The sequence below is a fragment of the Cimex lectularius genome, unplaced genomic scaffold (genome assembly GCF_000648675.2).
Source record: "Cimex lectularius strain Harlan isolate CLEC.00 unplaced genomic scaffold, Clec_2.1 scaffold85, whole genome shotgun sequence".
NCBI lineage: Eukaryota > Metazoa > Arthropoda > Insecta > Hemiptera > Cimicidae > Cimex > Cimex lectularius.
Window position 1 is genome coordinate 1,166,796 of NW_019392718.1, and position 21,186 is coordinate 1,187,981.

Genomic DNA, 21,186 nt, shown 5'->3' on the forward strand with positions numbered 1-21,186 from the left:
GTGAGACCTAGTGGGTTTATATGTATCTTTTTTTTTACGAGGGTTCGCAACAGCAGAGGTTATATTAACCCTCGGGGTGCCGGTGTTTATGAAAAAAAGCCCATTTGTACATTTGCAAGTATGTCGGGTTCGTATGCAGGGCCGCTGGATTCGAACCCGGGGCCTTTACCTTACAGTGATGAGCGCCGTGTCAACGCCTAAACCTTTGCGCCCACCGACCGAAGCCCCCTACTACCCTTGTTCTAAAAAATATGTACAATTATTTTACCTATTAGAATTAATAAAAATGGGGTGTCTATGTCGATTCACTTTTGTAATTTTTATCTTCTTCTTTTTTTATTTATTTACAATAATTTTTACAATAGTAGTTTCTTATTGTTTTTACTTTTTTCTGAGGTAAAAAATGTATTTCTAACAAAACAAAAACAAATATATTTTTATATCTTAGGAAATAGTAAAAACAATAAGAACCTACGATTGAACAATAACAGAATTCTTTGTCTTGGGCGAACATAATCGCAAAATGTAATCTTAAAAGTTGAAATGAAAGTTTTCTTATGTAGCAAAAGGACTTAATAATATTGTTGGATTATGTTGTCTATGTTTGGAGGGAGATGAGGTACTCATACAGAAGGGATTTAAATGAGCTAAGTTAGCTTTCCGGATTGGTAAAAGAAGAGAATTTACGACATTTGTGGCTCGAACTAAGAAGGACCGCACAAATGTGGAAGTTTTATGACCAGGGAGATATCCATCATTGGGAGGAGTGTTTAGAAAGTGGATAGAAGATTTGAATTGGAGTAGCTAGAAAATATAGTACGTTCGACCACAGTTTATCGATTGGAGCAAAGGAAAGAGCCTAAGAAATACTTCCCCGGAAGGAGGAATGAACCAAGAATGGGTCGGAATACAGGTGTGAGACTCAGGAAATTCGGGTGGGGTGCCGAAAATAAATCTGACACTACAATTCATACAGATTAGATAAGATATTACATAATATTGAAAGATAAGATAAATTTTACTATCAACGTTCTTCTAACCAAGGATACGCTTTAGTTATTTATTATCTATATATTCGACAGAATTTGGTAAAAATCTTTAATCTTTTAAAAGTACAATTTACCACTGGTGAAGTTAAGTACATTTTGTTAAAAAACTTCTTTAATATCCATTTCTTCAATCCGGTCCCGGTTCACCTTTCTCTTCAGTCTTCTTTTGAGTGCTGTTCTAACTTTATTTGTTTAAGCCAAAATAGTTTTTTTTTTTAAACAAGAAGTGACGTGTCTTATTTTCACACAATTTAACAACAAGCAAGTTGCCAGTAGTAAGTTTCTCTGCCCGATGCTCCGCGCCAAGTTTTCCTGGCAAGTCTTATTCTCTCAATTTATTATTTTTTCTTTATACTTTTATTATTTTACTTTATTGTATTTCTGTTTGGACACTTGAAGAAACAAATGCCCCAACGACTTCGGCTTTCACGGCGCGAAAGGCCAACCCTTACACATCACTCGGGAGTCGTGATGGTTTAGTCTATTCACACGATTTTTCATCCAAACTTCTAAAGCGCAATATTGGTTGAATTAACGAAACTAAATCTTAAATTTGTCCAATGTTGTGAAATTTTCCTAAAATCAGAAAGCACTTAGCAAATATTAAAAAAAATTTTTTTTAGATCGCAGTACCTAGAAAAAATACTAATACAGCTAATGATAAAAATATATATGTAAATAGGATATTAATATTGAAAACTTCAATAAATTTTACTGTTTTTTTTTTAAGTGAACGGTTGGGTTAAACAAATTAATCTTAAATTGAAGAAACATAAAACAGGTGCCATGATAAAAATAACAATTTCAGTAAATTATAAAAAGTACCATTGCTATAAATCTGGAAAAACATTGTTTTTATAAATAATGTTTTGTTTAATTATTAAACCCTGACTAAATTTTAAAAATTGTATAGATATTCTGTTAATCTGTTCTCACTAAACACGTGTTTCTGTTCCGGCCTCAATTATATTTTAAAGGTTTGTTCTAAAATTAATTTTTATCCCAGTGACCTGTACTGCACATTAGTTTCTAATTTAGAAAACCTCAGAGCGTCACCAAGCAAAAAAGAAAAACATTAATGCACCATATTGTTTTCAACAGCATTTTTCAATAAGGAATCATTGTGCCTATTTAATTAACATCAGGATTTAATTTAATATCGGCCTTTTTAACGAAATTCACTCTCTTTTTTATGTCTCTGACGAGCATCTTCTCACCGAAATTCATTTAAATTAACAAGAAAGAAAGCACGTAATTGCGGTGAAATTGAAAGGCGCTTGGTCTAATACCGTTACAGCTCTCATTCAGATTCGGTACAAATTAAGACATAATTCGCTTCGGCCAATTGTAAAATTGTAAAAACGCCAATAGAACTGTAATATTTATATGATTTATAGAAAAACCTCTTGATTTTGATGTGTAAAGGATACTATAACAATATTCTAAATTTAAAAATATTTATTAATAAAAAATTATATAAGACTCGAAGACCGATAGTTTAGCAATTTAGTAAATTTTTCATTGAACGTGTAATTGTTCAATGAAAATTAGACGTTATTTGATTATTACTTTTATTAGATTACTAATTGATCATTGCCTTTTGGTTAAATTTTTCCAGACTTTCATTGTAAATGGAAAAGTGCTTAAATATTGAATGACAGGGAACCGACGTTAATTGATAGAGCGTTTGTAAATGTGCAATAAAATAAATGTACCAGGTGTGTTTTAGTCAAGACTTAATAGTAAGTAGTTAGACTTCTTTAAAAACGTGGCCGATTAAGGTGTACATAGACGTGAGTTATTGTTTTATTTTTGGAGCAGACATTGAAATTGTTATCGTGAAAATGTGTTTCCTGCGTTTTGTAAATGTATCGTTACATAAAAGTAATAAGACATATTTTTCACAGGTTGGCATGATTTTCAGGCTCAGCCGTTTTTCTTCCAATATAACATTGTCGTTAACAGACGTTTATCGGAAAATATGGGCGAAAGTCATGAATTTGCAGATGTGCATGGGGGAGGGGGAAAAACGAGAGGGACGGACCAATGTGGGAGAGAAGGTAACAATGTTTTATGTATTTTTTATAGGGTCAGGAGATTAGCGCTTTTCAAACTACTCGGTTGTTCACCAGTTGTACAGAAAAACTGGTTAATTTTTTACATTGTATACTAATGAGAGGACGGATAACCCGAACCGAATAAAAACGCTCAATGGCTCAATGATGTGGATTCTGCGACGCTTTCATTAAAGCTTATACATTAACAATTTTAAACATTTACTATAAATATGTGTATCAAGTACATTTTTTTAAATTAAAACGAGCGTAAGAAAATTTAAAATAAATAAAAAGTCAAGGTCCTAGTTTTGTCAATGATGACAAATAAACACTAAAAAAAGAGAAAAATATAGTCTGACTGTCTTTCTTTATACTTTTTTCTCCCAGCCTTTTTCACTGACAAAACCTGCTCCACTCAAGGCCCAACTTTGTCTCACTCGGTACGGGAAGCCGTCAAAAGCATGCCAGGAGCGTTATTACAGTTGAAGGTTCATTAAAAGGACACCACCGTGTCGGCCCTTATCAAAGGTTTGCTTTGTAATTGTTTCGCGACGTGATTGTGGTATGCTAAATAGAACATCAACTTTTATATGATCACTTTGAAAAGCCATCGAATTTGTGATTATAAACTTTCGCCGTGTCGAATGGTTTGTAAATAGCCGAAAATGTGACACATTTGAAAGCGGCGATGTTGTAACAATGACTGAAAAACCGTCGTCTACGAACTCCAAATGAGAATGCGATAATAGTTATGAGAAAGACATGAATAAGTTTTAAAGAGAGTATCTAACAGACTTATATTTGTTTCTCAATATCTCAGCGTTCATGGGGATTTACTTAATTTATTATTTACTCAATTTGCAAGAAGTTCATAAACATGTGGAATTTACTTAAAACAGTACTTAAAATAAGGAAGCTATGTGCCAAGTTGATGTGAACTTTACACATTTAATACAGTGCCAATAACCTCATCTTTTCTCAAACTTCTTACTGATTCAGCTCAAATTCTTTGATATATTGTGATATTTCTCTGTGGTTTCTCGAGGTGATTTGGTTGATTGTAATTTGGTTATTTTGGACCTCCATACATTGGAAATGGAAATAGCTTTTTACATGACTTTGTGATTAGTCCAATTCTATTGCTTTTAATGTTTTATCTATCTGACATAGAAAAATATGTCGATGTCTGTATGCAAAGAAAAAGGGGTCAGCGGTTGATTAATGTTTAACAAAAATGACTTTTATAAAACAGTAAGTCATGAAGAAAGTTCTTAAAGTTATAAAAAGTTTGGTTCTTAACTCAAATTAAAACTTTATAAATTTAATGAAATTGTTAGTTTTTATTTATGTGAAAACTTTCGTCTAAACTTACTTGAGGGATCGAATCCTACGATGAAGTGCGGACAAGGGTTAGTCGCTACGCTTCCAGCAAGTGTCGCTGGCCAGCAGGTCCAAGTATCAAAAACAGGTTCACAGTGCAATCCTGAAAAATCAAAAAAGTTAACTGTTAAGCAATAAAAATAATAATAAAGTTAAATATTTAGTGTGTCTTGAGAAGGGAAAAATGAGATTAATGTGTGAATTGGTTGACTCTTCTGAAGAAAAAAAAACATTAAGTATTTTTTCTCGAACTTAAGTATATGGTAAGAGAACAAGGAATTGTGTGCATAAAGATTAAAAAAGAAATTTTTAAAACAAAGATTGGCTAACATAATAAAAATTTAATTTAATTGTAATAATATCAAATTATGTTAAAATTGATTTTTTAAAATCTTTTGCTGTAATTTCTTACTTGTTTACCCAAAATGCAGAGAAGGAGGTAGAGTTTAAGTTCGTGATATTTTATTGTAGAAATAGTACATTTCATAGCCTTTTTAATGTATGTAAACGAACTCACCAACATTTCTCGTCGTAACTGTATAATTAACTCTTTTCTTTCGAAAGTTATGTAGTTTGTGGTCATCAGAAACATGTCAGTTTTCTGGCTTCGTCGTATGCCAGTTGAACCTACGTGATGGGCATATTTCTTTCCAGGCGTGATAAAGTTAGTCCCTTATCGAACACAGCCGTTCTATATAACATCCCGAAGGGCTTATTTCGATTTGAACATTTTCTTCGTGCCCATTTTATTTCGCCCGCAGCTGCCGGCTTTAGCCGTGTTCAGTATTTCCCCGAGATGAGGGTTTTAGTTTCAAAAGGTATAAATCAAGTTTTACGTACATTGTTGAGACTGAAGCTACATAAATAAAAATATGGAAACGGATATTATCGAACGTATCTCGTTTTGGAGCCTGAACATAAAAAATGAAAATGGCTAACGTTTTACCAAGCCTCTGCTCTGTAATAGGACAATTCAATCATGATTTATTACTTGAGCTATTGATAATGAATAAGTCACATAAAAAAAAAATAAAAAAATAAAAAAACTTTAGTTGAATCTGCTTTCACGGCGCGAAGACCAACACTTACGCAACGCTTCGTGCTGGTTTAGTCTATTCACACATTTTTCTTATCTAATTTAAGGCATTTGTAAGATTGGATTGAGAAAATTTAATATTTTAATTAAAATATTTGAAGTATTTTTCAGAAAACCAGGCTTAATTTTTCCCGGTTTATAGAATTTTCAAAAATTTAGGAATTATAAATTCAAGAAATAATTAAAAACGTATAATAACATTTCGATTTGGGCCTGGGATTTATGATCACTTTTTAATTTATTAATCACGAATTCATATAACATATAAATATGAATTTATAAAATGATCCCAGGCCCTGAAGATGATCTCAATAAAAAAAGAAACGTTGCCTTGATAAAGAAAATGTTTTGCTGTTAAACTACGATTTTTAAATAATCAGTAATTAACGGTCAGTATACATTACACACAGTAGAATTAATATGCAAAATATACACATGTACAACATTTTAAATTCATAAAGGAAATTAATAAATAACTAAAAGTCTTTTCAGAGGATCTTCGGAAGAGGTCAAAACAGAGAAAACTTCCTTACGGTTTTCGCCGAGCTTTCGACAGTTTTATACTGTCATCTTCAGGCCCTGNACTTGAAAAAAGTAGGTTTTGCCACCCCATTATTTACCATTTCGATTTGTTGTACCATCGCACTTTGGTTTGGAAAATCATTTTCAACATTTATAGAGTTATTTGTGATTTCGACATTGCCATTACTTACATTAATTTGATTATGCCTGAATTCAGTAATTCGTCTATTGATCAATGCCACCGGGTATTCCGAAGTTCCTCTGAAAAGACTTCTTGTATCCAGCAGGTCGATAATCTAGTTCATCGTTATACAATAACTAAATTCAAATATATTAATTAAAATATATTTGCAAGTTCAAACGAACTTAAGATCAATTTGGTTTTCTGATTATTTTGATTTTCAGAATTTCTAAGAAGTCTTAAGTTATCTCTAACTTTGGCCGTTCTTCTACTCAAAAAAGGATAATTAATTAAATAACCATTCTTAATAATTTTTCTGTAAGAACTAATTTTCACCAAACATATGAGAAAGTTCAAAGAAAAACTGAGCTTTGTCGTCATAGTCTTATCTTAAAGAAAAAACTAAAATTTCAACTAAAACATATTTGGATTATAAAATCATACTGTCATTACAATTCATTAAAATTATTGATTTATGAAAAAATTGAACAATAAAAATACAATTTCTTGATGATTAAGGAACGTCCAGAATTTTGAAGAGCTCTATGTTTGACTCTCTGATTGTTGCAAAATTCCTTCTGTTCAATAAAGACTAAAAAGTTAGAAAAACATCCCTCATTTTTTTCCTATAAGAACTAATTTACACGGGACGTACAAGGCCGTTCAAAGAAAAATTGAGCTTTATTGTAATTTATGACTTAATTTAAAGAAAGGCCTAAATTTAACTGAAAAATGATTGGAAGGTCGGATGGGATCCATATCAAGTCAGTAGTCGATGGTGCTCAATTACTCGAGATCGTAAGCCAGCGTTTGTATGCTACTACTCGCGCATTATCGGCAACAGTAAGCCTCTATATTAGAAAACTTGGGGTCTCGAATTATCCGGATAAGATTAGATACTCACGAGAACCAGGCCGAACGATAGCCGTTGCATGCAATTATTTGCTTTCTTCTTACATCCGATCAAATACATTAATCAATGGAAATTATAAATAGGGCGATATACTTGCAAAACGTATATTAACTTCAAGAATCAATATTGGTCGAAAGCTCGTGTCGCTTTTGATGGAGAGCTCAATACTCAATCAAGCGAAATGATTCGATAGTTAAAACGAAATGCAAAAACAATTTGGCTCCCCTTCCTTACATCCGAGATGTAATTTGCCGGTGAAACGCAGGTACTTATTTTTAAGAGGCTAACAGATGGCTAACGATGAAATTAAAATAATTAATCTTTAATTAAGGTTTTGGTTGACATAAAAAGTCAGTGACACGAGCGGGATTCGAACCACGACCTTCGGCTAAATACGCCGCTGCTCTACCACTTGAGCTATCGTGACTTCGTCCAAAACCTTAATTAAAGATTAATTAATTTGAAAGAATTATTTGGTAAATTGAACCACGAAACCTAATAGCTGAAATTAAAAACTTTTTGTTGTTTGACTTAAAGTTAAAAATTTCTATACGCGTATATACATTTTTGAATAATAACTGTAATACAAATTATCTTTCAATTTCAGAAAACAAATATAAAAACTGCTTTTAATTGACCACAATTTGCCTCTAAGGCACCTCAACATCTCGCAAGATCATAATCGTACTGGTTTCACAATGTTTTCTAATCTAAGGCAGTGGTATGATTGAACAAAATTAAATGTTCAATTGTTCAATTAAGTGTTCAGAATATCAAAATTAATTTTTTTAGTTGATACAATTTTTACAAAATTAGGAATTATTATTTAAAATAATAAAACCAACAACTTATTTTTAGATCGCAGGAACTAGTAAAAATGTAATAACACCAAACATCTGGAGTATTGAAAGTAAAATTAATTAGCAAATCGTATACGCAACGTAAAAGTTAAAAAAATAATTTTTTTAAACAATCAAGAAACAAAGTCTTATCTTGTAAGCTGGATTAATAACACAAACCCCAGAGTTCCACATAGCTTCATAGAACTCCGGACTCGACTCAATTGATTCATACCGAAGTTGACTTGTTGACAGACATCGTCCTTGTGTAAATATTTTCCGAGAAAACTACTTTTCCAACTATACTTCCCAGATCAAACTCCGCCTATAATTAAAACTTGCTGGAATTTCGGGCCAGTCTTGTCTAAACGTGAAATTCCCTTTTGGTTATTGACATTACCATCAAACAGATGTTTACAGAGGGCAAAACTACAACAAAAACAAACAAAAGTAACGTAATTGAGTAATCGAACATAAATAACCGACCAACGATGAAAATATCTCTAAGATAAAATAGCTTAATCGTACAATTGCGATCAAATAGATGTTAGCTTACATCACAGAAACAGTATCAGTATTGACTGGTCAATAGATAGTAGAATATTTACCAATCCCATTACCATTTATTTTACTTCATTTTCCCTTGTCCAAATGAACTAAGTTACAACGGTATTATTGTATAAAACCAATTTATATGGGTTATTACTGTTTTTAAAGATTTGCTGGTAATTATTAATATTAGTTTGTAAGAAAAAGTATTACAGTGAGATTTCTCTGGGTCTGAGGATGATGAACTTGCAATTTTATCGTTATCGAGGTCTTTCCATCCCCGGTTAATAATATGTACAAATACGTAAGTACGGACAACAGTCCTCATACATCTTTTAAACTTTACAATTAATTAAGGTTTTTAGTTGAGATGAAAAAAGTTAATGGCACGAGAGGGATTCGAACCCACGACCTTCGGCTAGATACGCCGGTGCTCTACCACCTGAGCTATCGTGAGCTCGATCCACTCGGACATCAACTCCCCATCTCAACCCCACCTTATGAGTTTTCCCTCCTTTTGCCATTTTTCATCTTTTAAACCATTAACAACATTTTACCAACTAAAAAGAAAAAGACCGACGATCTCAAACACCGACCGGAACTTTATGAAAAAACCCAGACTTAATCTACAAAGTTGACAGGAGCAATAGTGGTATTTATATAAATGTTTTTCACGTGAACACGAATGAAAAGAATCAATTATACGTGATTCAAGCACGGGCATAAATAACCCGAAGCGAAATCAATAGGTGTTTCGAAAAAAAGTCTAACGTTTAATTTCCGTCCTGCATATGTTCTCCTTATAAAATGACTTTCAATCGATCTGTTCTACAAATCATTTCCTTTTCCCGACGGAATTAAAGTTCAAATTTAATTATATTTACAGTTTTCATTGTTTCTTTGACCGCGGTAGCCGAGTGGTTAGCATGAGAGATTCTCACGCCGCGGTCGTGGGTTCGATTCCCACCGTCGCCTCTGGCCTTTTTTCACAATAAACCCCCCCCCCCCAAATTTGAACACACATATAACGAATTGTCACATGGCTAATATGCATAGTTCATAACGAAAAAAAAAAATTGTTTCTTTAGGGTTCTTATGCATGAGACATGACATTTTTTCAAAGAAATACAGAAATGGAATTGTTAAAAAAGTAAAGCAATACAGTTATGTATAAATTATTATAAAAACTTAACATCAATCACTAGAAGCTACAAAAAGAGTAGAACGAGAGAAAAATCTCTATTTTTGAAAAATTTAAAAATATCGAAAAGAATAAAATATTTCATCCTGGTGAACACTTGAGTTTTCTTCAATCTCGGAAAGAAAGTCATCAAGAAGGCATCTGGGCATCAGCAAACACAAACACGGCCGTGGTCTGTTTGCACGCAACCGCAAAAACCGATTCAGGGCTTACGCGAACTTTTCGAGGAGCTTTAGAAAGGTTTTGGAAAATACCATCAGTCAAATGCATAAAGACGCAGTTTGAAATTAATTCAAATTTACAAGTTATATGAAATTTAAATATCGTCCACTTCCAGATGACTGCTGAAATAATTTCTGCTAAAATTGTTAAAAATGAATGATAAGTTGGTAAAAAAAGTATTGACAAGCATATTCGTCTGTCGGATGTACTAGATGGTTATCGATGTCATGAAATTAAAGTCTTTTTCATGGATTATTGTTTCTTATTTTCAATAAAACTATATACGAAAGTAAGTTAATGGAATTAGATTTTAAAATATTTTATGCCACAAAAAATTTCTTACCAATCCTACAATGTGGCAAAAATCTTGTTGTATAGAACTGCCATACTTATTTACCACATGATTCGTTTATATAATCCGAAACCGATTTAAAAAAAGACAAAACAAATAATTATAATATAGTTAATTTAATTACCTTCTAATGGTTTAGACTCATTTATAAATTCAAGACACTGTGTCCTCCGGACGTTCAGTATGTCAGCGTTCAAGTCAATGTAAGTCTCGTTAGAAACATCATCCGTCATCTGAAACAAAGAAGTAGGAGTTAACAGAAGGAAATCGTTTGTACCGGGGCGTCACCAGACCAGGATTGGAAAGGCTCGATCACTATGGGAACCTGTTCCGGTTGATAAGACCATCAATGGATATTCGACATCAAAATGGGATTAGTGAATTCCTAACGGCGCCCTTTGAGGAAACAAAACATTGACGACTTTTATCCTTTCCCAAACGTTTTACATTATAGAAATCGTCTTATCTTACATGGAACAACTTCAATGGTATCGTCTATCAATTTATTACGAAGTAACATAATGAATGACAATTTTAAACAAATATCCTTTATTGGAAAAAATATTATTTATAAATAGAACACAAAATGTTATCTTATTTATACTCGACTGTGTAAAAAAAATTGACCCTCGCTTCATGAATTTTTCAATGGAATATCAATTTTTTTACAGGACTTTTAGATGCGATGGCTTGACCGGCTTATCACAGATTTCATGAGGTAAATTTCATGAGCGCTTATTTTCAGAATTTCAAAGGGCTTCCATTTTAATTTAATACTATTTTTATATAATATAAAATTGATACATTAATAAAATATACACATGATGATAAAAACGTATATAGATAGAAAGATAGATATGAGAAGGATAAAAAGAGGGAGAGTGAATGAGTAAGATAAAGAAAGTAGAGAAAAGAAGCAAGATACAATGAGAGAAGTATAGAATCATGAAAAAAGAGAAGTAAAGACAAAAACAGAGTGGACTGATTGCAAAGGATGTGAGAGAGAAAAAGAGAATCAGAGTGAGAAAAAGAAGAGAAAGAAAGAGCGAAAGTGAGAGGGAAAGAGCGCGAAAGAAAGATACAAATTCAGTAAAAGAGAGAAATAAACTCAAAAACAGGAAGTAGATTTATCACAAAGAGATGTGAGAGAGAGAGAGAGAGAGAGAGAGAGAGAGAAAGAAAGAAAGAAAGAGAGTGTGAGGGAGAGGTGGAGTCATAGGAAGAAAGATATAAATTTAGTAAAACAGAGAATTAAATTTGAAAACATGGTGTGGATTGATATAAACTAAGACGATGAGCGTGAAAAAGAGAAAGATGGATAGATAGATAGAGCTAGATAGACAGATAAATAAATAGATAGATAGATAAATTTAATCAATCAAAAGTAATAGGTAGGTTTTTTGATTGAAAATTAAAAAAAAATGTTTCAGACAAATAATGTCTGTCATATGCCGACAAGGAGTCAGACTAGGAAAATATTTTATTTTGCGTTTTTTACATTTAATTTTCAACATTAAATTACTATTACTGTCGAAACTATTATTTACATATGCTTAGAAACGATAAAGATACGAGGTGAGAGCATTGTTTTTAATTAATATAGACACATATTTATCTACTTATTGATTTCAGATAACAGGTAATCTGAACTAATTTCATGTGTCCTAAACAAACGTTTTTTATCCCATGTCTTGCATTATATCGTACACGAGACGTGATCAACCTTGGAAAACGTTAGGTAAAAGGGCCGTTTTAAATTAAAGTTTATGAGTGAATACTAAATAAAAACAAAACTCGTCTAACGATTGCAAAGCCGTGTTTTTTTATGATCTTGGCTTTAATATGACCACATTTTTCCTTATAAGGTTTCATCGCTTAAATGAAATTTTATGTGAAAAAATGATGTTCACATTCCCAAAAAGGGATATATAATGCTGCATGTTTTCGTGACTCTTGTTTCCAAAAGTGTGACAGGAAACGTCCAATTATCCCATGGAATGAACAGGCACCTGACTTTCATCAAGTCGTTGTTCACCAGTAAAATGCTGAGACGATTTGTGCAAATAACAAACTAGTTGATTTATACATTTACGTGTAAGATGACAAACTGTAGTGAACGATTTATTTTATCAAAGCATCCCGCGTAAAAATGTAAATATCGTTTCATCATTTGTATAATAGAAATAGTATTTAGTGAGCAATTCAATTTCAATGAAGGTCTTCGAAATTTCGATTTTTTCAGATGTACAGATGTTATTTACAGAGAGCTTTAAAATAAGTATAACGTGTTCTAAAAATGAATTAATATGTATTTAAGGTTAGTTTCGAAGAATTTTAAATTTAACTTTTGTTAAGATATACGAAAAAAATTTACCGTGAATTTAAACTAATAAAATTATACCAAATCTTTCTTAAATGTTCATGTTTGTATATACATACAAGTTAAATTATTTCTTTTACCAAATCCGTTTTTAAAAATTTTATTTCAAGAAATTACAGAATAGTACTGATATACATTCAGTTTCTTCTAATTTACTAATCTAAATCGAATTTCTCCGGTATGCCTTCGGGAAAATGTAACATAAGACTAGATTGTTGGTTAATACAAATGTTTACAAAATCTCTGGAGTCGGAGAGAGTGCTGATTACAATTCTAGGAACAACACATGCATCCTAGCAGTATCATCAATTTATTTATTTATATATTATATTATTCAAAATTTAAAAAAAACTACAAATAAGGCAAAAAATTTATAATTTCAAAAATTTGAAATTGTAGGTACGATATTTTAAAGCCAAGATTTAATTTGGTTGTTTGTTTTTTTCATGCTACACGTTTAATCTATGTATTATTTTGTTTAGTTTTTGTTTTTTGTTATGCTTTTATAACGATGTATTCTATGTATTTCTCTGATGATCTCCAAAAACTCCTACTGTCTAGTACAAACCAATGTTATTTTTTGTTGTAAAGTTATATGTAATGTTCATTCTTGCAAATAAAGATTTATTTATTTATTTTTTTTTTTTTGACTGGGTCTTCCGACATCTAGGTCATTTCAGCCCCCAACTATGTCTATATTCTATTTACCCTTTCAAACTCTACATTCATACAAAGAAATACATCCATACAGTACACTCATTCCGTTTGGTCGGTGGAGTACTTGATATTCCTCCACCGACCTATACTCAAACTAATCTAGATGGAGTACTTTTATAAATATTCCGCCATCGACCCCGAACATACACACTCATACGCTCTCAACGTTCGAGGGGCGATGATGACGTTATATTTCACCCTCACCCCTCGCCATTCACGCTAATAAATACATGCACTCAAACGAAACATATAGACACACAACACATAAGACATATTATATACAATTAAAAAAAAAAAAAATTCTCCTAAAAAGCGGAACAGGGGACCCAGAAACTCGCTACCGTGTTCGAGAACTCTTCTTAAGTCCGGCGGCATGCCTACTCTCTCTCTGTATGGAGCCAAGGCATGACACGCCTCTATTATGTGGGACACTTCGAGCAGCTTGCGCTGCATAAGGGGCAATAAAGATTTATTATTATTATTAAAGCATAGAACACATAGAAATTAGGTGGAGACTTGTTTTGCATAGTTTTATACTAAACGTATTTCTAATCTTCATCTGAATTGATATGAGTTGATTTATAAAGAGGGTTTAATTTTTTTTTAAATCTTGACATACTCTTTAAATATTCCTTTCAATTCCATTAGTTGTTTATTTTTAATAAATGTATTGTAAAGATTTATTTTTTGTGGAAAAAATTCATACATTCAGGCAAAATATTTTTAATAGTATTATATGCGTTCAGTATTTGTCATGGTGAAACGAATCTGTTTTGTACATGTATTCTCAGCGATTAAAAAAATAAAAGGGATTAATGAACATTGGTCTTCGTTATTTAGTAACACGTTTGTTGTACGTTTAGTTCTTTTTGGTATTTTACGTTCATAAAAAGACCAACAAAATTTGTAAGGCTCACACCTCTCATAACGACCGCATGAATTGTAACGAAGCGTCCAAGCAGAGATCCATGAATGTGAAATCCCATTTCTACTGTCTCTCCTTCAGAAATTAAATATATCCTTAATCTCTGGTTTGGTCCTTAGCACGTCTCAAAACCTCTGTGAATTCCCGAAGGAAAGAAATCCTCCTTACATCCATCTGCACTACTTACATCCCTATGCTCTGGACATAATCGAATACATTAATCTTCCCTCGGTTTGCAATGTACTGAATGTATTGTTTAAAAATAGTATAGTTATAGCCTTCAAAAGCTACGGCTTTCTTTATATCTAAATGGATCCACTGGATAAGTGGTCAATGGAAGTGTTTTTAGTGTGGAATTTCTGTAACTCGGTGTATTGAGCCAAATTGCTTCTGACTTTAGAGATCATCTAACGCCCACCGACCACCCTTTCGACCAAGCCCATTAAGCTTCTTTGTTTTATTTTATTGATAAAGGTAGAAAACCTAATTTGGAACAATTGCGAATTAATAAAACCACTAGAGAACTTGGATTTATCTTAATAACATCGTAAATAAAAATTGCCCTCCCATAATGAAAAGCTTCCTAACTTTTTAATTTGGCTCCTTGTTATGTAGATAGTGACAGTGATGAAGACCCAATAATAAACCTCTTCAAGATTGCCCTCTCTCCTCTTTTTCAATACAGACTCCAGTCAAATAATACATTAAAACATTGTAACTTTATCTAAATGTAACTTACATTTCTTTTGTTCAGACCTTTATATTGTAGTTTGCTTTATTTTGATATAGTTTTATCTTGATGTCTTTAAAATGTTCTATTTTCTGTTAATACAACTGTTTATTATTATTTGTCTACGTGTAAACCTGAAGATGCTTGAAATGTATCTCTTAAAATTTTTTTAGATCGACGCATTTTCAAGCCCAGCAATCCCGTCCGTAATCCATCTTCCTACCTGCTTTTTCGCACACGACTCAAAAACATTCCCACCCTCCTCAAACAACTAAACCGGACATGACCTTTCCAACCTTTCCCTAAGCCACCAGTCTCAATACTCCATAAACCAGTAGCGATGGTTAAATATAGTTAGGGATGTTGATAGTATCCCATTTACAGGACCATCTTTTGCTTATAAGAAGGACCTAACATTGGGATGAATAAATAAAAGCCAATATGAGTCTCAAGTACATAAACAGTTGGGCAAAAGACCCTCCTCAATATCAAACTCTACCCTTCAAGACATCAAAATGCCATTTGTAGATAGACTAATTCTATGATGAACACTATCATCCTCTCACTAACTCATTAGTGCCGTGCCCAATATAACCGACCCCTATAACCTTCGTTAGACGACTAAAGCGTATATAGCCTCGGGACCTCCTCGTCAAGAATTAGTGTTTAGCTAAAACTTGGGAGAGCAACAAAGTTGTTGACTCCCCTCAAGACATTTAAACAGGATCAATGATAAATATTTTATATCATCTAATATATTATAGAATATATATTTATACAGATCATAATAAATTAAAAAACAATGATGAGAAAATATTAAACTCTAAGCTACACACTTTAAGTTGAAATTGAAAAATTTTCATGTTTTATTTGCCATTTAATAATTAGAGATTTGATATTGGAATACATTCTAACAGCATACTGTATCTACAACATAAATTCAGTATTAAAGGCCTTTATTGCGAGAAATTAGGTAAATCTCCATCCCCTTAGGGCCCATGGTTTTGCAAGATCCTATTTAAAACTACGTATATACATTATTCACAAGGGGTAGACAAAATGAAGGGTCGCTTCATTTAAATGGCTCAATTATTTAACTTCGCCTTTACATAAATAAGCCGATTATTAATTTTAAAAAAATGCATAAAATTTAACATTAAAATTTTTTATCTCATCCAATACCTTACATAAAGATTAACTAATTGAAAGATGTTATATGGTCAATCGGACCACGAAATCTAATAAATATAAAATTAACATTCCTACATAAAAAGAAAATGTATTAGACGTTTCATTATCAGTCCAATGTAAATACTAATGAGATTAATGTAATTTCTGTTAAATAAGTGTGTAATATTTAGGTATTATTTATATGTATGTTATATGTATTTATATGTAATGATTATTTAGAGATCGTGAGATGCGGTCTGGTGTGATGTCGTGCCAACGTTTCAATCTTTATTGATATCATATTCAGGGCTCAAAGTTCGTATTTTCTGTGTAGATATCACTGTTGTGACTCGTGTTAGAAAATGTTTTCTTAACCTACATCACGCCAGACCGCATCTGACGATGTCTAAATAATCTGTTAAATAAGTTTGATTATTTGGTACTACTCGGTTAAACCGTTTGAAATTCCTCCTTTTCCTACAAAAATTGATGATATCGTTTCATGAACCAAGGTTAGCGTGTTGGAGTTGTTTTGTCAGGAAGTAGTAATTAATGTAAAAATTTTGATTACCTCAATCCCGTCGAAAGTACATGTAGTCGTCATTTTGTTAAAGTATAATGGGTATAATGTATAAAGTATATAATTAACAATGTTTAATATTTAGTGACCGTTAATCAATGATTATTTAAAGATCGTGAGATGCGGTCTGGTGTGACGTAGGTTTAAAAAAAAAACATTTTTTATGGTACCAACGAACCGATCTTTATTGAGATAATCTTCAGGGCATGGGATTTATAAACATTGTTTCAATTATACAAATACGTATGAGATATTAATATGAATTTATACAATGATGTACACATTGTGGAACTTTTAGGTTTAATCAAAGTATTTGTACTCACACAAAGCGTGTTGTGTGTCGTGTTAATGAAATTTTCATGTTTTTTTGTTTATATATGTTAGATTTTGAAGAGGTAGAAGGAGGTAGGGATATAAATTCATTTTTCTATGAGGAGTCGACTTCATAGAGGTGAAAGGGACCGACAATGGAAAAAAGGTAATGGTCTGTTGTTTGGGCCTGGTTAGCCGTTCACGATTAATATAGACGAGGTTATAAGGGACATGAGAAATATGAAGATTTAGACTATGTACAATTGTTTGATGTATCAGAGGGGCAATGAGAACAACTCCTACAAATGCATTATAAATTTTGCTAAACCTACCTCCACCGGACATATTCATACAAGGAGAGGCTAGGAAAAGCTCACTTAGGTACCAGAAACAATTAAATTGGAAAGGAACTAAACAATTCGGGCATACAACCATAATCAACAAAATCAGACACCCATTATTAGAAATGGGGACTGATTATATGAACCCGGAAACTATCTTCACAACTTCCTATAAAGTCTCAATAAAGTAATATATAGAGTACTATAAAGGAGAGGATGAACACAGGAGAGCATCAGATACAATGAGATGGTATACAGATGGCTCCAAAACAAATGAGGAACCGTATCAGGCGTTTTCTGTACAAGCCCAAAACATGAGCAATCAAACACATTAGGGAAGTACACTTCGGTCTTTCAAGCAAAAATACATGCCATCAATGCTTGTGCTCTGGAAAATCTTACTGAAAATCTTAAATTAGTCAGTGAATACAATGACAAAAAAATCCTCATAAGATCAGATAGCCAAGCAGCCATTAAAGCATTAGCATGTAAAAGAAACACATCAAAATTAGTCAGTGAATACATCCAAAATCTCCAAAACCTGAGGAAACACAACAACCTGATGATATCTTGAGTGCCAGGGCACAGGGGAATTTTGGGTAACGAGGAAGCAGACAAACTGGCCAGAGGAGGATCTGCAAGGCCATACATAGGCCCCGTACCTATTCTTGGGATAACAAGAACAAATATAGAATTCTCCATCGCAGAATGGATGCAAGCAAAGCAAAAGGAGAAGTGGATAAACTCTAGCGGTCCTAGACATAGTAATCATATGATGAAACAACCCTCACCGAGACTGGCAAAAACACTGATGCTAATGGAGAGGGCCAAACTCAGAGGAGAGGTAGGACTACTAACCGGTCATTGGCATCTGAGAAAACATCTACACAACATGGGTATATACAGCGATGATCCCATTTGCAGATTATGTAATGAGGAGGAGGAAACAGCTACTTATATCATCTTCGAATGCGAAGCAACAGCTCAATAGAGGTTTAACCTAACGTACGGAAAAAACTTAGGAAATCAAATTGCAGCAGCGACAGTCAATGACCTGATACTTCTAAGAAGAAGATTGAGTCTATTGCACTGAACTAAGGAACTAGGAATGTACAATAAGCCAGGAGGCTGCAGTGCCTGGGGAGTGCAAATCCCGCTTCCTAGTATCCTTTTCTACCATACCATACCATTGATGTGTAATGATTGTTTTGTATGTTATATTACATGTTTTGCGTATATGAGTGCTATTGTTATCGAATTTGATATATGATATTAGCTTAGCTGAGGCTGCGTTTACATGTGTCTGTTCTGTAATTAATGCTGTTTATTGTTATATATTGATTAACCATTGTACATATTGACCAAACCACCAATTCTAGTGATGAGTAATTAAACAATCTGTTCCCTTTTAACCGAAAGCTGTGGGGAAGAAATTGGACGTATACGCATGATGGCGAATTTAATCGTTATAAAAAGTTACCAATAAGCCGTTATTGTCCAATAGTCGCGATCGATAGTAAACGGTTTTTTGTTAGCTTTTATATTAATTCTCAAAAATATGCTAAAACTCCGACAAATTGGTTAACTGTCTTTCCTTATATTGGAAAATTAGCTAAATAATTTACCTCTGATGGGTGTTTCAGTTGATGTAAACCATTTCTAAATTTGTATTTATTTATGTTTATTTTATCTGTGTTTAATATTTTTGGATTGTTGAAATCGAAATTGTGTTGGTGTTTAAAATGGTGGGTAGCCAGTGCTGTAGGATTTTGTCTGGGTTTTGGCAATCGTAGATATGTTGTTTTATCCTCTCATTCAGATAATGGGAGTATTTTGGATGTAAGTCGCCGGACAATTTGTACAATTGATTTTGTAAATTACACCAGACTTATTTATTACTGGTGTGGAATCTTTAATTTTGGAAAAAAAAGGTGTGAATAGTTTCATAGATTTTGTAGGCTATTTTAAGGTTATCAAAAGAGAGAAATGTGTTTAATTTGTGTGATAGGCCGTGAACGAATGGAATGGATATGTACGTTGGTTTGTCTATATTTGATAGAATTGATGTAATGTTATTTCTGATGGATGGTGTTAGTGTTGATTATTCTGTATTATATTGTATATAATACTAATACCATTTATTATTGATTATATTGCAAATAATTATTATTTTAATATTCATTAGATAGATAGATATAATATTTCAGGGTATGGTATACTGCGCCCTGTAAGAGCTATTGTATCCCCTGTGCTCTGCCTAAAGCACATCGGTGAGTCCTATTTCATCAAGAAACTTGATTAATAGGCCCGGTTTCAGTGGTTGTAGTTCTTCTATGGTCACATTGCACATCCCAAAACACTTCCTCCTGCGGGCTAGTGTAGCTCCGCAGTTTGTTAGTAAGTGTGTTGGTGTCTCTTCTGCTTCTTTGCAGAATCTACATGTGCCATCTTGGATTATTCCAATTTTCTTTAGATGTCCATTTAATCTACAGTGTCCTGTCAGGAATCCTGTTAGGATTCGCAGTCTATTCCTGCTTCCTTTGACACATTCTGTGATTTCTTTCTTGCCAAAGTTGGTTAGAAGATTCTTGGATTGTCTATGTCCAATAAGTGAATTCCAAAGTTCGCTCATTTTCTTTTTGTCCTTCTGTCTGAGGTATTCGTTAATAGTGTGTATTCCTATTCCACAGAAGGGTTCGGGTCCTATTAGCGGTGTGGCAGCCCCTTTTCTTGCAAGGGTGTCCGCTTTCTCGTTGCCTTCTACTCCCATGTGTCCTGGGACCCAGCAGAGGCTGACTTTATTCTGCGAACCTAATATGTTTAGTTTGGTTTTGCAGTTCAACACCATCCTTGAACTAATGGTATTTGAGCTTAGTGCTTTGATGGCTGCTTGGCTATCTGACATGATAGCTATATTCTTGTTTTTGTATCCTCTATTTAGATTGAATTGGATACATCTTTCAATTGCGTGAATCTCAGCTTGGAAGATACTGGTGTGCTTTCCCATGGGTTCTGAGTATTTGGTTCCGGGTCCGAACACTCCTGCCCCCGTACCTAATATTCATTAATTTTAAGGGCGTTGCAAAAAACTTACGTATCAAATACCCCCGATTCCAGATGTTAATTAATACAATAAAATATATGTCTTAATAAACACCCACAAGAACACTTTTGCCGCTGAGTTTGAATTCCAACGCATATTTCATCATCCAATTTATGAAACATATGTTCATGACATGTTCGAATCGGTTCAGATTGCATGTTATCTTAAATCAATAGGTGGAATAACGGGACGAATATCATTTTTTCAAGCATTTCTCAAATACCGTCATATCGGCTAATTGAAAAACAATTCCCTCGTCCTGCTATCTTTTTTCGTTGTTTATGAAACCGCGACGAATTCACAAATTGAACGTCACAGGTTCCAGCGGTATACGCCCAAATGTCAGTCAATTCTGAACTTTAAATTTGAAACTTTTATTATATTTGCAACTCAATCTTTTAGAAAACGTGTTTATATTTGTATATAATTTGTACACATAATCTTTTGAATGAGTGAATGAAAACCATACATTAAATGAAACATATACGCATACATTTTTCAACATTCAATAAGTCGACGCTGTGGATAACCTAAAAAAGTATGTGAAAAAAACCTTTTTTTCCTTTT

General features: G+C 33.0%; 1 protein-coding gene across 7 annotated transcripts in view; it reads right to left on the reverse strand.

Moving 5' to 3' along the window:
* Positions 1 to 21,186, reverse strand: part of LOC106670654 (calcitonin gene-related peptide type 1 receptor-like) — a 149,003-nt gene that overhangs the window by 31,183 nt on the left and 96,634 nt on the right. For all 7 annotated transcript variants that reach the window (XM_024226599.1, XM_024226600.1, XM_014401176.2 and 4 more), the window contains 2 exons: positions 10,486 to 10,594; positions 4,479 to 4,589 (listed from right to left, as the gene is read on the reverse strand). In XM_024226599.1, the coding sequence (XP_024082367.1) occupies positions 4,479 to 4,589; positions 10,486 to 10,594 (220 nt within the window). The remainder of the gene's footprint in view (positions 1 to 4,478; positions 4,590 to 10,485; positions 10,595 to 21,186) is intronic.